Raw genomic sequence first — 19,721 nt, 5'->3', positions numbered from 1 at the left:
TAAAAAAAACCACCTAAAAGTTTCTTTCCACTTGGATGCAAAGAAAGAACTTCTTTGGGCTGGTGATCCAACATCTGTTACACAGTTGGTGTTCCACCAATGGTGACCGAGGCCCCTCCTCGCCAGGGAGTGGCTGCCGCCTGTGCAATGGCCTCCAAAAGATGAGGTGTTTCCTTCCCAGGAACAGACATCTTTTTATCATGAAAGATGGCCCATCCCTGCAGCTAACATCCACGATGCTTGTTTAAAGCCCTCTGTTCCCTGAGATCTTGATGTCAAGGAAGGCTGATTCTCTTGGCTCTCGACTGGGGAAAGAAAATGACTTTTGGCCTAACTTAGCCCATAACAATTATGAAAAATAAATTGAAGTGTAAAAACAGGCGATGGCTAGCAGATGGGGCAAAATGAGGTGACGCCTGGCTTCTTGCACCCTGCTCTGCAGGACACAGACACAGACCCTGCTCCCTGGAGTGTGAAATGACCATGCATTTTCTAATCAAATCAGGAGGAAGGCTGCACCAACCTCAGCCTGGGGGCATGTGCCTGGACACCCATGGGCTCCCGTCGGCAACACAGGGCCTTCTTTGGGCTTCTAGACCCTCAGAGGAGGAGAGCCAGGGCAGGCTGGGAACTCCTGGGAAGGGCCTTGAGAGGTTAAAAAAGAACTTATTGGTTTTCTGTCTGATTGTAAAACTATATGCTCGTGGCGGGGAACTTGGCAAATGGAGAACGAGGAGAAAGAGAAAGCAAGCTAGAACTGTGGACCCGGACAGTTAGCTTCTCATTCATCTTCCAGATAAAGTCCCCCCACGGGAGTGGTAGCGCATGCGGGCAGCCACGTCCTTCTCTGGCTGTGCCCCGGGACTGCCTCCACTGACCTCCTGCCCCCAAAGCTGGCTCCTTTCATGTTTTAGGCTCAGATCCAATTCAGTCCTCAGAGACCTCCCTGACCCCTGTCTGCATCCCAGTTGTTTAGCCTGGGTGGATTTTTTTTTTTTCCTGGAGCTCACTTCTGTTTGTAATTGTCTCATTTCCGTGTTTGTTGGCTGGCCACCATTCCCAGGAATCTACCTGAGGGCCCTGCCTCAAGGGCATAGGGTCTGTGCATCGGTGGGGGCTTCATTGTTATTTCTTAATTAGGGAGTAGCCCACGGAGGTTTCTAGTATTTCAACCACATGAATGTGGCAATGATGAACGTGGCCCATATGTATAAATATTCACTGAGCCCTGCCTGTTTTTTTTCCTCTCTTGGAATATCTCATATGTACGCCATTCTCCTCCCCTCTTTCTCTGTGTGTCTGTTGTTTGTTTTCTGGAAAGGGTCAGAGTACTGAGCTGGGGGCAGGGACCTCACGTCTCTAACTCTTGCTTCAGCCTTTGGCAAATTCCAGGACTCCAATGCCTCTTTTTTCTTTTCTGAGTTTGAAAAGCCAATAAAGAATTCTGCCTAAGGTATGAGTTGTGAGCCCCAAATAAGATCCTGGAACTCTCAAGACTCAAAAGAAACAGTGAAGAAACACACACACCCACCACGGAAAGGTCCACACTCATTCTTTGGTTTTCAGTAAAGCCCCAGAGAGGGTCACTTGGAGACTGAGGTGCCCCAGACGCCAAGAGTACCCCAGCTCCCCTTGTGTCGCCGGCTTCTCCCTTCTCCCTATTATCTGGGGTCACCTCTGTACTGGATCCCCGCGGGACAGGTTCCCAATATCCAAACCCAGAAAAGAAATCTGGAGAGAGAACCCCCCGACTCCATCTGCTCACTCGCTGGCCCCCTTCCCAGGCCCTGGCCGGTGCCCGAGTGTCCCAGGGACGGATGGGCACGGCTTGGGGCGCCCCACTCCGTCGGGGGCTGCCTCCTCGAATTGAGCGGGGGCAGGGGGCCTGGGGTACAAGGGTGTGCCTGTCAGAGTCCTAGGTGGGACGGGAGCGGGGTTGGGGGAGGCGCTGGGAGTCAGGGTGGAGGGCGTATCAGCGACCCGCGGGGTGGCGTCACCCGACTCACCGCCCCCTGAGACATCACAATCTGGGGGCCGGGACCCCGCGCCTCATCACCAACCCTTTTGCAACCACACAATCCCAGCCACAAACACCCCGGAAAAAAAAAAGGAAAGAAACCGGCCGGAGTCCAGCCTCCCTCCCCGCCCCGCCCCGCCCCTTCCCTCGGCCCCCGGGGCCCCCGCCCCCGGATGGGGGAGTGAGCGCTAGCCAGGCGCCCCGCACCCGCCGCCCCGCGCCCGCCCGCTGCCAGCCCGCGGCGGGGGCGGCCCGCCGCGCGCTCGCCCGCGCCCCGCCCGCGCCCCGCCCGCGCTCCTCCGGCTCCGCGGCGCCCTCGCCGGGTGCGTGCCGCTCGCACGCCCGCCTGCCCGGCTCTCCGCGCCCGCCGCCCGCGCCCGGCCCCGGCGCCCCGGCCCTCCCGCCCGCGCTTCATGGCTGCGCAGGAATGGGACTGGTTCCAGCGCGAGGAGCTCATCGGACAGATCAGCGACATCCGAGTCCAGAACCTGCAAGGTAAAGCGCCCCCGCCTCCTCGGAGAGGGGCGCCGATCGGGGGGAGCCCGGAGCCCCGGGAGCCGCTCCCCACCCCCACCGACCGAGCACCGACCCGCGCCGGCCCCAGCCCGGTCCTGTCCCCGTCCTGTCACTTACTGGGGGCCCTGGCGGAGGAGGGTGGGGGTGGGGTGGGGAGGGTGGCCGCGAGACACCCGCCCTCAAACCCGGGCATTGCCGCCCCCGTGCCAGATGAACAGTGACCCGGGAGTGGGGTGGCACACGTGTGTGTGTGTGTGTGTGTGTGTGTGTGTGTGTGGCGGGGGGCATCCCATTTGCTTTGTGGAGGGGACGTCAAGACTCCCCCTCCAGCCATAGTTGTGAGTTTGGAGAAGTTTGTACTTGGGCTCTTGGGGGTGGTGGCCCAGGTCAGGGAGGGGAGGAGAAAGTGCGTTTGCATGTGCGTGTGTGTGTGTGTGTGTGTGTTTGCACACAGTTCCTAAGTACCTCCAGGGCTAGGGGAATTGAATGGGGGGCGGTGCCTCGCTATGGACGAGGAGAAGGAGGTCAGAGGCGCGGGGTCAAGAGGCCGCTTTGTTCGGGGAGCTGCGGGCTGGGGGTAGGATAAGGGCGAGGGCCGCCCGTGGCACGGGACGCTGGGACCTGTGTGTATCTTGGGACAAGGTGAAAGAGAAGCTTGGGAGCTAGCAGGTCTGACCTGGGCTGGGGGTGGGGGGCTGTCTCCCGCCACAGATGAAGTGTCTTTATCTTCCCGAGGAGTCTGTCAATTGTGGAAACTTAGAAAGCACAAACATATTTAAAGGGAAAACTTCATCTACAGTCTCCTGGTAACCCACGCATCCACCACACATCCAAAGAAAGCTGCTTTTTTGTGGAGGTGTACTTCCAGCCTCTCTCTTTTCATATACGGACTCTGCAGAACTGGACCAAGTTCCACCTCTGGGCTCTCTTCACTCATATAGACCCCAGCAGCTTCCTCTTCAGGCTTGGATTTCTAGAGATTCCATGGTTAGGGGGTGACTCAGAGAGAGCTGGGAGGCCTGGATAGAGAAGTAATGCGGGGGGTGGTGAGTCCCCCCTCTCATTCCAAGTGGGCGGGGTGCAGTCTTGAAAGGGGTGCCCAGGCAGTAAAGTTTAATTAAACATTACACTTGGTAGAATATTTCCTGGGGGGCCACATGGTCTGTTCACCCCTAGGCTGGGCAGGGACAGTGTATGCAGAGGTGACTTGAAGTGGGGAGGAAGGGAGCCCTGCACACTGGACACTGGAAATCGAGTTTGTTCTGGGCTCCCCTGAACCTTTTCTGCTGTGATTGGTGTAAAACAAGGAGGACTGAGCTGGAGATACTGAAAATCATCTTTTTCGATGTCTCACATCCGGGTCCCGTTGCCTGAGAACAGACATCCTGTTTTTGGGGTGAGCGTTAGTATCTTTTGCTGAGATGGCATCTAGTTTGGGCTGTCAGGGGGTGTGTGTGTGAGGCAATCAGTGGGTGTTTAATAAGCACAGACTAACCAAATCTTGGTGCAACTGTTCCCTGCACTCCTCAACTCTCAGTGTGAAGGATATCAGCTTGTGAAGGGATGTTCAACAATATGAGCAGCTAGTTACACTTGGAACAGTGAGAGAGGGCTTTGCTGAATGGGGGCAATTTGAAATGGGTCTTGAGGGTTGAGTAGGAGCTCACCGAGTGGACTCTCCTCTCTCAGCTCCCAGTAAACTGCCCTCGCTTCTACTCAATTGCCAATTACAGTTTGAGCGTCAATGGGCTTTGCTGTTTTAAAAAAACAAATTTTAATGTTGTGTGTGTTATTTATGTTTATTATGTGTATATAAAATATGCATTAATCTCAAGGACAAGCCCAACGTATTTTTATGGGTGGATACACATGTAGAACCATTACTAAGATCATGATGTAGAAATTTTCTAGTACTCAGATGGATGTTTTGTCTCCCTTCCCACCACCCCACCTCAATAAAGCAGCTACTATTTTAATCTTTATTGCTATAGTTTTGCCTCTAGAATTTCTTACAAAATTGAATAGTACAGTGTATGTACTCTTTTGAAATGGCCCTTTTTTTGGTTCCGCATTATATTGGTCCTTATCACCTTCTTGCTTGTATCAGTAGTTCCTTTTTTAAAGTTTTTTAAAAAACTACTTCACTGAAGTATGATTTACATATCATAAAATTCAACCTAAGTTTATAATTCAGTGATTTTTAGTAAATCTGCAGGGTTTTGCAAACATCCTAACAACACAGCTGGGGAACCCTTACATTACCTGCTAAAAGTCCCCAGTGCCCAGCATCTCGCTGTGTCAGTTGCGCTCCTAGCCCGAGATCAGGCAGAACGTACTTCCTTGTTTTTGCCAAGGACTCATCCACTGTATGGATGTACCACAGTGTGTTGGTATGTTCTTCAGTGAGGCCCCTTTGGGCTGTTTGCAGTTCAGGCTGTCCTGGAGGGTTGGAGCTGTGAGTCCTGGGGGGCGCTGTGGAGTTGCTGGCCGATAGCTGTGTGGCTCTAACCAGCATCGCTGAGAAGAGGCTGGGAGAGGAGGTGGGGACAGGAATCTGTCTTGTCTCTCTCCATCTTTCCCTTGGCATCCCCATCTCTTGAAGATGCTAAAAGGCCATTTTCTCTCCTCGTCTCTCTGGTGCTCAGGAAGTCCAGCCAAAGGGTCAGGTCTGGAAGGCTGCCTTCACCGTGCTTAGAGCATCTGCCCAAACCAGCTGGTGGGTGTCGGCTGGCCCTGGACGTGTCTGGGTGACATGTAGGCCGTGGGCGGGGGCCTCGATCATCTGAACTCGGTACTAGTCCAGGGAGGCAGGAGTCCAGGCAGAAGGGTTGTTTTCCAAACTCTGTGCTTCCTTCGAGCACAGGTGGGCAGCAGTTGTCGTGGTGATGGGATGCTGGGTACAGTGGCATTTCACAGATCTGCGTCACGGGGACCGAGGCGGATCCTCAGCCTCCAACAAGATTTTCTCTATGGCCTTGAACTGTGGAATTCTGGAATCCATGCAAATATGATTGTAATGTCACCAGACCATCCCTCCTGGAATGCTGGAATGAAGAGTTCCCGACCTGTCTCTGGAGGTCGGGGTGGGCAGGGCAGGAAGCATGGCCTCTCTCAGGAGGGCCGCGACAACTCCCTGTACCTGACACGTGAAGTCCTTTCTATGTGCTCGCATCCGTGGGCTCCTAAAAGTGTCTGCACATGAAGACCTCTCTGGCCAAGAGCACAGAGGTCCATCTGGGCGAGAAGCTGCCCGTGTCACCCCCACAGGGTCCATCGCAAGGAAACGGGGGCGGCCCAAGCTGTTGACCTTTTCAGAGGGGAGAACATGGAATTGCAGGATGTGGGCAGCTGCCACCTGGTGGCCCCCACTTCCTGGGAGCCGTGTGGGGTGGAGTGGAGGTTGGAGGCGGCTGGTTCAGGTCTGTGCCTTGGTGTTCAGCCTGGTTTCGGGCAGCCGCGGGCTGGGTGCCCTTCCGATGACAAGGCTGCCCTGACTTCCCCCTTTTGGACTTAGCCTCAGGGTCCAGCTGAATGCTGGACCAGTTCCGGGGTCCCCTGACTGTTGGTCCAAGGCTGGTGTCAGGCCAGGATTTGGAAGACGCCCCTGTTTATATACGGAGCCTCCTCCACCCCCAAGATTCACAGCCCTTTTCCTGTTGAGTTTAGTAAACATATGCCAAGAGGATTGCGTCATGCAGACACCAGGGAGCGCGGAGTTGGTTCCTGTCCCTGCTTTGAAGGAGTGTAACACCATCATGGCACTCAGCCAGACTGGGACTCCAGTTTTCTGCTTCTGGCAGCAAAGTCATCCATTCAGTGTGGGACCATCTCCTGTTACACGGGCGCCTGTTAGGTTTAATGCTGTGAAGCTTGACCTCATTGTTCCTGAGCGACCTGGCTAAGACCTGGCACCCAGAGTTGGAGATGGATGGAGTTAAGTAGGGCTGGGCTTCCTAGGGGGTGCAGAGGTGAAGAATCTGCCTGCCAATGCAGGAGACGTGAGAGTTGCGGGTTCCATCCCTGGATTGGGAAGATCTGCTGGAGTAGGAAATGGCAACCCACTCCAGTATCCTTGCCTGGAAAAATCCCATGGACAGAGCAGTCTGGCGGGCTACAGTCCATGGGGTTGCAGAGAGTTGGGCACGACTGAGCATGTACGCAGCGCGGCAGCGGGCATACGTAAGCCTTCCTCACTGCATCTCTAGGGGAGCCTGCTAGGTAGGGGTGTCCAGCACTGCCAACTGGGCCCTGCTAACTGGGGTTCCCTAAGCAGCATCCCCGCCTTGTTTCAGTGTCTCTCTCAGCCAGGATTTATCGGAGAGCAGTATCACCCAGGGTTAGCAAAACAAACTGTGTCTCGGGACACTTGGAATTGACTGCCAAACAGAGGTGGCGACAGTGCACTCAACTTTGAGCAGCCTGCGTGCCAGGCAAGGCACAAACCGCTCTTTAGAACTCTTTCCACAAGCCTTGGAGGCTGTTTGGGAAGTGGAGAGCTTGAATGACTTGCCCCCAAGGTCATGGGCTCGTAAGTGGGGCTGAGATTTGAACGCAGGTCAGACTAAGCCACGTTTCCCGTCCTCAGTGGCTCTGTAAATCTTGGGCAGAGGCCGCCTGGGTGAAGCAGCTGGTAGCCTCAGGGTGGGGAGCCGGGAGGGCCTCTGGGGGGAGTCGGCACTGAAACCAGACCTTGAGTGTGTGTGCTAAGTCACTTCAGTCGTGTCCAACTCTCTGTGACCCCATGGACTGTAGCCCGCCAGGCTCCTCTGTCCATGGGGTTCTCCAGGCAAGAGTACTGCAGTGAGTTGCCAGGCCCTCCTCCAGGCAATCCGACCCAGAGATTGAACCCATGTCTCTTAAGTCTCCTGCATTGGTAAGTGAGTTCTTTACCACTAGTGCCACCTGAGAACCCAGACCTTGAGGGCATAGCAGTAACTTGACTGCACGAATTCTATTGTATTACGCAACACGGAAGGCAGGAAAGTGGCCCAGGATTGCCTGAAGGCACGCTCAGGGGCAGGACTGTGCCTGTGTGCTCAGGAAGATCGGCCCTGGCCTTTATACCTGCTTCCTCCTCTCCTCCCGTTGGCCCATGCCCAGGCCCTCCTCACAGCAGCCCAGACTCCATAGTGACCTCCTTCAAGTCACCCACCACCCGGCCACCAACACATGTCCCTGCTAATGCTTTCAGTGGGTCTCCATGGCCAACCTGAGGGCACAGGGCAGCTTCTGTCCACCTAGGATAAGCTTCCTTATCCATGAGTGTTGAGGTGTGGAAAAGGTCAGGCTGCGCTGGTTTACAAGGTCAAGTCCAAGTCCTTTCCCTGGTGGATGAGGCCCTGTGGGGTCTGGTTCAGGATGCCACATCAGCCTCCCCTCCTGCTCCTCGCACCTGGCACCCTCCCGAGAGCAGGAGGAGAAGGGGACAACAGAGAACGAGATGGTTGGATGACATCATCGATTCCGTGGACATGAGTTTGAGCCAGCTCTGGGAGATAGTGAGGGACAGAAAAGCCTGGTGTGCTGCAGTCCGTGGGGTAGCAGCGAGTCGGATAAGACTGAGCGACTCAACAACAAAGACCTCTTGCGCAGACAGCCATGGGATCAGGAAATAACGCCACAGTCAAAGCTGGTAGCACCCAGAGAAGCCAAAGAACAGACAGGGAATCTCTTCTGCTTCTGCCTTCCTCAGCTCTCAGAGGGTGCAGCAAGCGTGCTGGAGGTTTGTCTACAAAAAAACCACCAAGTAAATCAAATTCAGATGCTTTGCATCCTCCAGAAACTTGCTGCCCATTAAGGCTCTGCCCCCAGGGCTGTATGCTTGGTTCTAAAGGATGAGTCAGTGTGTAGAACATGGCTTTCGGCCCCCCAGCTGGAGTCATGCTGCTGGCTTTGAGTTAACTCTGGATTTTGCCCACGAAAGGCTGTGTTCCAGCCCTGGCTGTCTGCCTCCCTCCGGGTGCGGATTCTTCTCGAACAGCCTTTCCAGGTGGAGCAGGTGCAGCTGGGGAAGCCGCAGCCAGGACAGGGCAGCTGCAGGCCCGGGTCTGGGTCCTGGCTTTGCCCGCTCGCTTGCTGGGGGATCCTGGGAAATCTCTTCCCCCTCCCTATGCCTTAGTCTCCTCATCTGCTGAAGGAGAGGGTAGGACTGTCAGGGGCTCACATGGGGCCCCAAAGGTGGTGCAGGGAGGGGTGGGCCCTGGACAGAGCGGGTGTGCGTGCCAAGTTGCTTCAGTCGTGTCTGACTCTGTGCGACCCTATGGACTATAGCCTGCTAGGTTCCTCTGTCCATGGGATTCTCCAGGCAGGAATACTGGAGTGGGTTGCCATGCCCTCCTCCAGGGGATCTTCTCCACCCAGAAATCGCACCCAAGTCTCCTGTGTCTCCTGCATTGCAGGCGGGTTCTTTACCATTGAGCCACCAGGGAAGCCCCCTGGACAGAGCATCCCCACGTAAAGCCATCCTGGTTCCAGCCCCTGGCACACATGGGTGGGCGGCCATCCTGAAGCTCTTGGCACCGCTGAGCACAGCTGGCTGCGCTCCTGAATTCTTCTTGCTGTCAGGAGCGGGAGACTCACTCCCATTAAGGGTCCCATGTAGAAGAGGTCGCAGGTCATGAGCTCTGTTAGAAAAGAGCACGTGGATAAATAAGGCACCTTCTTGGTTTATTCTTGGGCTGCTTAATCGTGGTTCTTAGGGTGATCCCAGGAAAGGTCTGGGACATGTACTCTGAACCAGCTGGGCAGAGTTGAGGGTTGACCTGGGGGAAGTTCAGGGACCGGCTCATGCATGGTCCGTGCCCTACACATGGGCATTTGTACTGAGGAATGTTCCAGACCATGTGGAGCAGAAGCCCATCACCGAAAGGGTTGGTCCTCAGTGAGACAGAAGCCCTCCATCCAGATGGCGACCCCGGAAGAGCTTTCTCACAGAATCCCTTGTTAGTGATTGGCCTTGACTCCATCAGAGCAGTCCCGGGGTTGAGGGGAGGCTTCTGAGCAGATCCAGCGTTCTGGGGAGCCAGCCCTTTGCCCAAGAGGCCCAGGTTACATTAACTGCCCTCCCGGAGCCGGGGAACATTCTGACATTTAATTTTTGACCGAAACAGCTGAGACAGTGGGCAGAGTCCTGTCTGACCAGCCAGAGGTCACGCCTGCCCTGCCTCAGAGGGGAAGAGAGAAGAAGAAAGTAATTGTCTTTTTAGTGGTTGAACCATTAGAAATCTTTTCTTACTCCCCCCACCCCGTCCCCGCACCTCTTATTTTTTTAAACAGTGGTGGATTGTCTCAGTCACAGAAGGAATTAGAGGCAGCATCAAAAATCACAAAGGGTGGTTTTAAAGAATCTTTCACAGTTTTTCCCTGAGTAGTCTGCTTTTCTTTCATTAATTTTTTTTTTTTTTTTCATATCAGGGCAGGGATTAGTGAACTATGATCTGAAGGCTGGATGCAGCCTGCTGCCTGTTTGGGGGGAATCAAGTTTTATTGGAATACAGCTCTGCCCATTCGAGTGTATCACAGTGACAACTGAGAAGCTGTGACAGCAGAGACCCACAAAACCCAAAATGGTTACTCTCTGGCCCCTTCGGAGTATGGGAATCCGGAGACCTTCCTGTTGGGTGGTGGGGTCCTTTTGTTTTCTCAACCCAGACCCAGGTCACCTGACAAGTCAGAGATGCTTGTGAAGGGTTGTTGCATGTACGCGGCCCAGCCTTATTTGCAGAAGGTTGACACGTGCCTGGGGTGGGTTCTGTGCCCGCTTTAGAAATGGAATTCCCCCTGGAAGCCTAGCCGTTTGTTTAAATAATCGTTGTTGAGTCCGCCCTGGAATGTGGGAGCTGGGATGGAGGGGTGGATGGATACTTAGGACACCGTGGACAAGGGCATCTTGAGGCTAAGATGAGCACTTTAGGACTGAGGATGCTAAGGTGGGTGCTACCAGGAGTAAGGGGCCAGGGGAGGCCTGATCCAGCCTTAAGGATGTGGGCCTGAAAATGTCTGTGGTCCCAGAGGCGGACAGTGTGGGACCGTGGGGTAGGGGAGTGTGGTGGGGGCAGGAGAGGCCTCTCTGGTGGGGTTGCAGGCAGGGTCGGATGGGGGGCGGTGCAGTGTAGGGGGTGGACCCCAGAGGTGGCCCATTCAGCTGCATTCCCCTTGCCCTTCCTGAGCACCAGGATCCACTGCTGCTTGGAGGTTATAGTCCAGAGCTCTGAGGACCAGGAAAAGCCAGGGAGGATTTAGGGAATTTTGTAGAAGCCTTGGAATCGTTCTGGTGTCAACCAATGGGACCTTCTGCTCCTGCAGAACTTGGGGGTGTCTAACTGGAAGGCATTAGGGCTCGATGTCATGCCCCACCCTGCTTACCCCTCCTAGGGGGGTGCACTCCATGTAGGCAGGAGCCTTTGCAGTATTTATATCCCTTTTTATATCTCTTTTAAACTATTTTTAATCTTCATTGGTATGACATACTTAAAAAGCAGCTTTCTGTGGCCTCCTTGCTGGGAACTGGGGCAGGGGGTGGGGAGGGGGCGTGGAGGTGATCTGAGAGTTTGGTGGTGAAATAACTGGACTCTCAGATGGGGCCCTCTCTCACCTCCCACAGCCGTCAGTCCTGACCCTCAAACATCTTTGTCTACCCCTTTTTTTGCCTCTCTTGCCTGCTTTTGCAAACATCTTCCTAGTCAGTTGCCAGGACCACTGTTTTCTTGCTTCTAGCTTCTCTGGTCCCAATTCAGCCCTGTGATCCGGAGGTCTGGCTCTCTCTGTCTCTGTCTCTCTCTCGCCAAGTCAGTCCTCTACCAAAACTTTTTGCCCTCGGGCAGAAACCCTACCGTGTCCTCTGGGCACCCTCACTTCTGTGTTTGCTGGAATCAACCAGCTGCATCCAGAATAGCTGGGTCCTGTTTCTCCCACAAGTCACTCCTTTCTCATCCCTGTATCTTTGTTTGCATGTCTCCTTCTGCAGAGAATGACCGTGGCTATATCTAGGGCAGCACCCTGCCTGCGCCCGCCTAGGGAGGAATTCACAGCCACCTCCCCTGGACTCCCGGCCACCCAGCCCTGAGCAGGTCCCCAGAGGAGCGCATGCATCTTTGTCCCGCCAGCTCTCAATTGCAGAACTGTTTGCCTCACTGCTATTGGCTGAATGATGGCCCCCAAACATATCGCCGGAACCAGGGACTGTGTTCCCTTACTTGGTAAAAGGGACTTTGAAGATATGATTAAATACAGGATCTTGGGATGATCACGGGTTACCCGGGTGGGTTCCCCTAATCACAAGCATCCTTGTAAGAGGGAAGCAGGAGGGTTGGAGAGGAGATGTGTGGATGGAAGCAGAGGCCATAGTGATGCCATTGCTGGAAGGAGCCATGAGCCATGGAGTGCAGGCAGCCTCTGGGAGCTGGAGCGAGAAGGAAAAGGATTCTCCTTTAGGGTCTCCAGGAGGAACACAGTCCTGCTGACAACTTTGATGTTACTCTGTCACACCCGTTGTGGACCCCTGACTCCAGAACTTTCAGATAATACAATTGTGTTGTTTTAATCCTCTGTGTGTGTGGTAATAGGTCACAGCAGCAACAGGAAACTGACACATGAATGAATTACAGGTGGCTTATCAAGCCTTCTCCTTTTTCCTGGAAGAGACGATCCTGGGGAACATGTGCACACCTGGAATACCCTTTCGTTTCCAGGGGAGTGTGATAGACACCCAGGGTGGTGGTGCTGAGCCTGAGTCAGGAGAGCAGAGGCCTGGGCTCTAGTCACAAGGCTGGCCCCACTTGGCTGTGGAATCTGGTGGGTGGGCTGCCTGGCTAAGGGCAGCAGAGCAGGACTTGAGGGGACAGGAGAGAGGGGCCTGCCTAGGCCTACAGAGACTTGGCTCAGAGGTCCACGTGCAGTAGTGGTGTGATCTGAGATACACGCAGGGCTGTGAATGACCGGGGAACGGTGCTCCGTGGCTCTGGCGACGTGCGTGGTGAGGCAGGAAAGGGTGACGTCACAGCAGCCTCTAGGTACCCCCTGTTATGTGGACCCTGCGATTCAACATGCTTGGACAGCCATACTGTCTCCGTTCTAATCCTTGTGTTCCTTTAGAGTTGAGATAATACACGAACTCCGGAAATGCTGATAACCCCGAGTGAGTCAAGTCTCGGATATTCTGGATAAACACTCTTCTATTTCATGGGAAATATCAAAGTCTATTTAGAAAACCTGAGCGCATCATTAGAGGATTGGCTTATATGCAGTTCATGATTTTTGGCAACGTTACATCGAGCGTTAAAAGTTCAAACATAAACATACAATTATGAGGAACCTAAATTCCCAGAGAAGGGAAGGAAAGCCCCAGTCACTCTTCACTGTTTAACCATGGTCGAATGACATGCTGTATTTCTGTTGTCTCATTTATGTCCCTGAACGTCCCCTCTCTGCTTACTTGAAGGTCACCCCATAACCGTCTTTGCTCTGGTTCCATCGGCTCCACGGTTAAGTTTATGGAACCAGTAGCGCTCACTGATAATGACACTTTGATTTTTTTCTATTCCTGCTTTTGTTTATAAAACAAGGAGGAATTGCAATCGGATATTCCAGGAATTCCCCAAACATGCGGGACAGTGAAGATGGCAGGGCAGCTCAAAGGCTCCCCTATGCTGTAGCCTGTTCCCGTCCTTGTCAGGCTGATTTAGCTGAGACCCGGCTTGAGTGACTAAGGATGATTTTGGGCATCGATGTTGTAAAAATGTATAATGTAGAGTACAGGCTGTATAAAAATCAGTCAAGTCAGGGATACATGGGGCTTTGATGTGATTATGGGGAGTGTAGGGATGGAGGGTCGACCCCTTTCTGGACCCTGAACCTCATCCTCCAAATAACCCGTGTGGTGGGCATTATTAGCTATCATCCCCAAACTAAGGCTGAGCAAGAACATCACGAATGCCAAGCTCTACTGAGCTAGTAAGTGGTAGAACCAAGAAACAGAACCAGGTCTGGGAAGATGGAGTAAGTTGAGGGGAGGGGATGTTAATAGGGGAGACTGATGGGACTTGGATTTGGGGGAAGGGGGAAGACTTGGTGAGCCCTGGCCCAAGGCTGGCTGTGGAGAGGGCAGTTGATTTGGAACCCAGGAAGAAAACTGGGCCAGGCTAAAGGCTGTTTGGCCAGCCGTCAGCCAGCCTTGGGTTCTGCTTCTTATCAGAGTGGGCTCAGTGACTCAGCTGTTTTGTAAGTCACGTACATACCAGGCTCCTCACACTGTGACAAAGTCAAGTCTGAATTCCCAACTGATGGTTCCTGACTAGTGATTCCCAGGGGCAGCTCTGAGAAGAGCTGGGACAAGGATCCCCTTTCAGAGGTTGACAAGATGAAATCCCTATAACCTTGAATTATGGCTGAAGCGGCTAGAGGCAGCCATGGGAAACCAACCTGTCAGCCTCTCCCTGCGCTGTATTGTGGCCATGGCAGATTATAAAGCACAGTGGGAACCCTCTGAGGTTAGTGGTGTATCCCCACTCTACAGGTGTGGTCACTGAGGCCTAGAGAAGTTTGGCTACTTTGCCCTGTCCCGCAGCAAGTGACATGAATTTGAGCCGACTCTGGGAGATAGTAAAGGACAGGGAAGCCTGGTGTGCTGCAGTCCATGGGGTCACAAAGAGTTGGACACGACTGAGTGACTAACCCTCCCCATTCTCGTGTCTGGGCCTTACACTGGCCCTGCATACTTACCGGTACCCGCTGAGGCCAGTCTGCGCAAGGTTATGCATCTCCCTCGATGTACACAGGGGACTGTGTGTGCAGCTCTCCCTTGGAGAACTGGTCTGGCCTTTGAGCTTGACTCCAATCTAAAACAAAACAAAACGTGATACCTTCCAAATCAAAGCTGAAGGCCTTGGACCTGGGTGGCAGCGGGTTGGCAGGCCTGGGTGACGGCCTGTTGAGTTCCTGAAGTGTTGTGGGCAAGCGCGAGGGTGTGGCATTTGATGGCTCACCTGTGCAGGGGGGTTGGGGAGGACGCGGTGCCATGATGCTGTGGGACCGATGGTGGGCTGGCAGAGGAGAAGGCCAGGAACCAGACGAGTGTTACCCTTGATAAACTGTGACCACCCAGGGTGGGCACTGCTGGGCTTGAGTTTGTTATTAGTTGTGGCTTGTTGACTGTTGGTTTGCCCTGGTAGACCCGAAGGCTCAGTGGTTCAGGCCCTGGGAACTGGCTCATCCACTACTCTATCCCAGGGCCTCACCTCTGTCCCAGGCTCAGTGTATGTATGCTCAGTTCATATTGGTTGAATATATAAATGAAGACTCAGAAGGAAAGTATAGATTCTGGGATCTGGCAAAACTAAGGTTTAGGCTTCAGCCACCTTTTAAAATTGCTTAGCTGTAGATGTCTGGGCCTGACAATATCTTTTTGGTGAAAGGGGGATAATCCCAACTTCTCTTAGCTGTGAGAACACTCAGTGATGTCACCCGTCTTCATCCATGTCTGTTAATCCCTTTCCCTTTGCAAGGCATCTGAGACTGTAGTGTTCTCCAAGGTTTATATGCAAAACAGGTGGTGTCCCCTTGTCGCTTTTCCTAGAGGCAGTCACTCACAAATTCTCCCAGCTGATGGTTTTGCTCTTTTCTTCCATATCTGTAAATAACATGCATTTATTCCTTCATCTTGATATTTTGGTTCTAGGCTCTGATTTCATATTATGGAAAGGAAGGAGGTAAGTCTCCTTTTTACCTCTTTTAACCACAGATCTTTCCTGTCCTCCTCACTTCCCGATATATTGGCATCATAATTTTGGTAAGATGGATGATTGAAGTTAACAGTGATCCTACTAGGCTGGTGCAGTTCAGAGCTTTGTTGTGAGTAAACTATAGTCACCTTTCCTGCTCTGCTTTCTGATTTCCTGGAGTTGCCTGGTGTTGTTGGTGTATGTGTTTAAATTATCCTCAGACTGGGTTAGTGTTCTCGACAGTCCCTCATGTCATTTGGATGCAGCAGGTAAATTCTCTGTTTCCTCTTCTTCAGCACTTCAGGATCCTCTGACCTGTCCCCAGTCTGGGCTCATTTCCCCACACCTGGGACCTGGCTGTCACCGGAGGCCTCTGTCACCATCACCTGTGGCTCCCTTCTGTCCTGGGTCAGATCTACCATTTCCTGTCTGCCTCTATGGCTTTGTCCCTTGAATGTAGGAGCACATCCTTCCTGAGAAAGAGTGATCAGAGGGGTGAATTTTCTGAGAATTTGCATGTGAGGAAATTGGGTTTATGCTCCTCTAATTCTTGATTTGCTAGATTAGCTGGGCATCAAATTCAAGGTTGGAAATAATTTTCCTTCCGATTATTGAAAACCTTGCCCCACTGTCTTCTGGCTTCCAGGGTTGCAGTTTTTTGATTCATGGTGTGGCCTGTTTTTGTTCTCCCTGAAAGTTGATAGAATCCTCTTTTAGTCCGCAGTTCCCTGAGACTTCCCGGTCACTTGCCCTGATGCTGGCCTCTTTTCATCTGTCATGCTGAGCTCCTATGAGATCCTTCCATCTGGAATTATGTCTTTCAGTTCTAGAACATTTTCTGGAATTCTATTGTGGTTTCTGCTCCTTGGTTTTCTCTAACCTGCTGGAACTTCTTTTATTTGGATATTGGTCCTCCTGGACGAATCTTCCAATTTTCTTATCGTTTTCTGTTTTCCATCTCTTTTGCTTTTTGCTCTCCTTTCTGGGAGACTGCATCAATTTAATGCTCCACATTTTAATCTATCACATTTTTAATTTGCTAGAGTTCTTTCTTATTCTTAGGAGGAGTTCAGCACCTTCTCTTTCGCACAGAGAATTTTAACGATGGACCGTGGTGGCTGGGATGATGCTTTGAAAGGCAGTGGTTGAGAGCATAGAGCCACACGGCCTGGTTTAAATCCCACCTCTGCCTCCTTTTTGCTTTGTGACTTCGGGCAAGTTGTTTAACCTCGTCATTCTTCAAATGCCTCATCTGTAAAATGAGAATAATCAGCCTGGTATCTGTCTCAAGAGCTATGGTGATTACAAGAATGACCAGAGGTGAAGGGTTGAGAGCTGCCCATGCACACTGGATGTGCTGACATGTGTGTGTTCTTTCTGCCTCTCCCTCTGTTTACTGTGTTTGTTTGATCTGGAGCTTTCACTTTAGAAAGTTCTTTCTTTAGCTGACTCATTCACAGTCCTTGGTTGGCTTCTCCAATTTAAGAGTTGGGGACTAAAAAGTGTCCTCTGAGCACAGGGGGCAGGGCTCCCTGACCAGAACTCCTCTGATGGGTGCCCTGTGGGTTGTGTCGTGGGGAACCCAATGCCACTATGCTTAAGTCTTTCCTTCTGTCTGAGCAGACTCCTCATGGAAGGGTCTTGCAGTCTCCTGTCTGGAGGGTCAAGATCGGACTGCTGGGGGTAAGGGCTGGAGGTCTGGGAGCTGAAAGGAGGAAGAAGGCTTAGGACAGGGTGGTCCTCTGCATCCAATAAGTGTAAAATCATTTAATCTGCCTGTTTTGAGTACAATTTGCATTGAGGCCTCTCTTTCTCTTTTTAGAGAATAAACTTCCAGTCTTATGCCTGGTGGAGGAGGGACAGTCACCCAGCTAGATGTGGGGAGGAGATACCAGGGCACACCTGGTTCTTTCCTTTCATCCTCTTTTTGCATTCTTTAACCCCAGCCTGTTTCCAGAGGTACCTGTCAGTACTCTTTTCTGAGCCTTTGAGATGTCCGTCTTGTACATGGACTTGGTTTTTGTCCCTTCTTACTGTCATTTGATTTTGTAAAAATTTTTTATCGGAGTCCAGTTGCTTTACAACGTTGTATTAGCTTCTGCTGTGCAGCAGACTGAGTCAGCTGTACGAACACATCCTCTTTTTTTGATTTCCTTCCATTTAGGTCATCGCAGAGCACTCAGTAGAGTTCCCTGTGCTGTACAGTAGGTTCTCATTAGTTACCTGTTTTATACATAGTAGCGTATATATGTCAATGCCAGTCTCCCAGTTCACCACCACCCCTGCCCTTTGATTTCTTGAATTTGGTAAATCAGGTATCAGAGGTTGGTCTTTTCCCTGCTCTACAGAATTTGTCACTGTGTCCCTTTCTGTCCTTTCCATCCTGGAGGATTTCTGTTCTCTGTATGCAATACATCCACCAGGCAAGATCCCTGTACTCTAGGTTTTATAGCATTTCCAGATGAACATGAATCAGAGTCCACGTTCTGTCTGTCCTCTTTTTCCAAGAAGGCACTCCCTCACTTTTCCAAGAGTCTCAGGACAGCCTCAGAGGAAATTGGCAGGCAGGTGCTGCATTCACTTTAGCCTTGAAGATTCCAAGCATGAAGATGCTTGCTTGGCGATGTTCTCTTCCCTTTTGACTGTTTTCCAGAGCCCATTGCTGAATACTCATTAACAGGTGACCTCAGGGAAGTCACGGCATGGGGGGCAAGCGGGGGGAGGCGGTGTGAAACAGTCACCTGATGGCTGTTTTCCCAGCCACACACAATGGATACCTGGGGCTGGGGCCCCAAGGGAGTCAGGGGTCTGCACGGGCTGCATCTGTTCAGGCGGAAGGACTTTCTCGCTTGAACTTGCCACCGAGGTCCCCCCAGGCATCAGCACCCTGATCAGTGGGCTGAAAACTCCTCTCACCTTGGCAGGTGGGGTTTTAATTGGACTCCCTGTGCTAACCTTTATGTGCTTGTTTTGCTGTTTTTGTTTTAAAGCAGCTGCCTCTGCTGCCCACGAGTTGCCTTGGTTCCTTGGAAGAGAAAAACCAAACTGCTGAAGGAACAGGTTGTTTGGTTTCTACATTGTTTGATGTTGGAACCCTGCCTGCTTTTATAAAACCTTCCCAAGCCCAAAGCCACAGGCCACCTGGGGGAGAATTGGCTGGGGCCAGGCTTTGAAAGTTAAGCTATTCTTCATGGCATGATTAAAGATTATCCTGCCTGAGCCTCCATCAGACACTGCCAGGCTGACTTGACTTGATTGTCTAGATTTGTGAGCGGGTCGGATTATGCTGGAGAAGGAGCACAGGAGAAACATTCTTTGGAGAGTCCAGTAAAGACCAAAGCAGTACATGACCCCCCAGGACCCCTGAAATGATGCCTCTTTGTCCTGCAACCCTTATCAAGTAAGCACATTTGATAAATATGAACAAAACCAGAGAAAGAAGAGCCTGTCTGGTCATGGCAGAATGAGGTGTTGGAAGCCAGGAGTGAACTTGAATTTTAGTTCCTTCGCTTTGTAGCCTTCACTTTTTGATCTCTTTCACCTGTAATGTCACTTTGATCGCAGGAAGGCCCTCCCAGGGTTGTTTGGAGGATTCAAAGAAGTTGTGAATGCTGAGTGCCTGCCACTAACCAGGACCTTTGAATAAATGTTTCCTTCTTTATTTCAAGAAAAAGAGGAGTTGTGTTGGTATGGTGGTCGATGTTTTGGTAGGGGTTCAACTGAACAACCACGAATGAATCCATCACTTAGTATTATGAGGTCAGATTTGGTGTCTGTACTGGGTGATTACATTGTGGAGACCACGGGGCAGTTGGCAAGCACTAAGTGAGTTGTCTAGCTGGAGGCTGGAATCCCTTGGAGATGGGCAGGATGAGGGGGGCCAAGCCATCCAGCAAGGTGCCACATAGCAGGACCATGTGTTGGGTGGGCACGGCAGATAGTTAGGTGGTGAGGGAGAGGGTTGGTACAAGCCAAGGTGCAGAGGCAGGAGTGTGCCAGAGTGTTCAGAAGGAGACTGGTCCAGCCTGGGTCAGAAAAGTGTCCAGAAGGTGTTAGTGGATCCTCATGAAAAATGAAGTGATTTTTGGACTCATTTTTCCCCTTGCCGCCATGTCACCTGGAGACATGGTCTGGGCTGGCTTGTGACCAGAATTGTACAATGTGTAGGTATTGGGGGGATGCCGTTGGGTTTTGGAGCAGATGGTCTTTCTTGGGTGGGATGTTCCACCTGTTACAGGAGATTTAGCATCTTTGGTTGTGTCCACAAAATGCCAATCATGTGATGATCAAAATCTCCTTCTACTTGGGGGAATTGATGCTTTTGAACTGTGGTGTTGGAGAAGACTCTTGAGGGTCCCTTGGACTTCAAGGAGATCAAACCAGTCAATCCTAAAGGAAATCAGTCCTGAATATTCATTGTGGAAGAACTGATGCTGAAGCTGGAACTCCCATACTGTGGCCACCTGATGTGA

General features: G+C 52.0%; 1 protein-coding gene across 1 annotated transcript in view; it reads left to right on the top strand.

The window, feature by feature from the left end:
• The first annotated feature begins 2,352 nt into the window (after positions 1–2,352).
• The window catches only part of CLMN (calmin), a 121,717-nt gene continuing 104,348 nt past the window's right edge, over positions 2,353–19,721 (top strand). Inside the window, exon 1 of the mRNA XM_055555806.1 lies at positions 2,353–2,512. Within this exon, the coding sequence (XP_055411781.1) occupies positions 2,431–2,512 (82 nt within the window). The 5' untranslated portion in view covers positions 2,353–2,430. The remainder of the gene's footprint in view (positions 2,513–19,721) is intronic.

The sequence above is a fragment of the Bubalus kerabau genome, chromosome 19 (assembly GCF_029407905.1).
Source record: "Bubalus kerabau isolate K-KA32 ecotype Philippines breed swamp buffalo chromosome 19, PCC_UOA_SB_1v2, whole genome shotgun sequence".
Classification (NCBI taxonomy): Eukaryota; Metazoa; Chordata; class Mammalia; order Artiodactyla; family Bovidae; genus Bubalus; species Bubalus kerabau.
The sequence above is the reverse complement of the archived record's forward strand: the minus strand, read 5'-3'. Positions and strand labels throughout refer to the sequence as shown.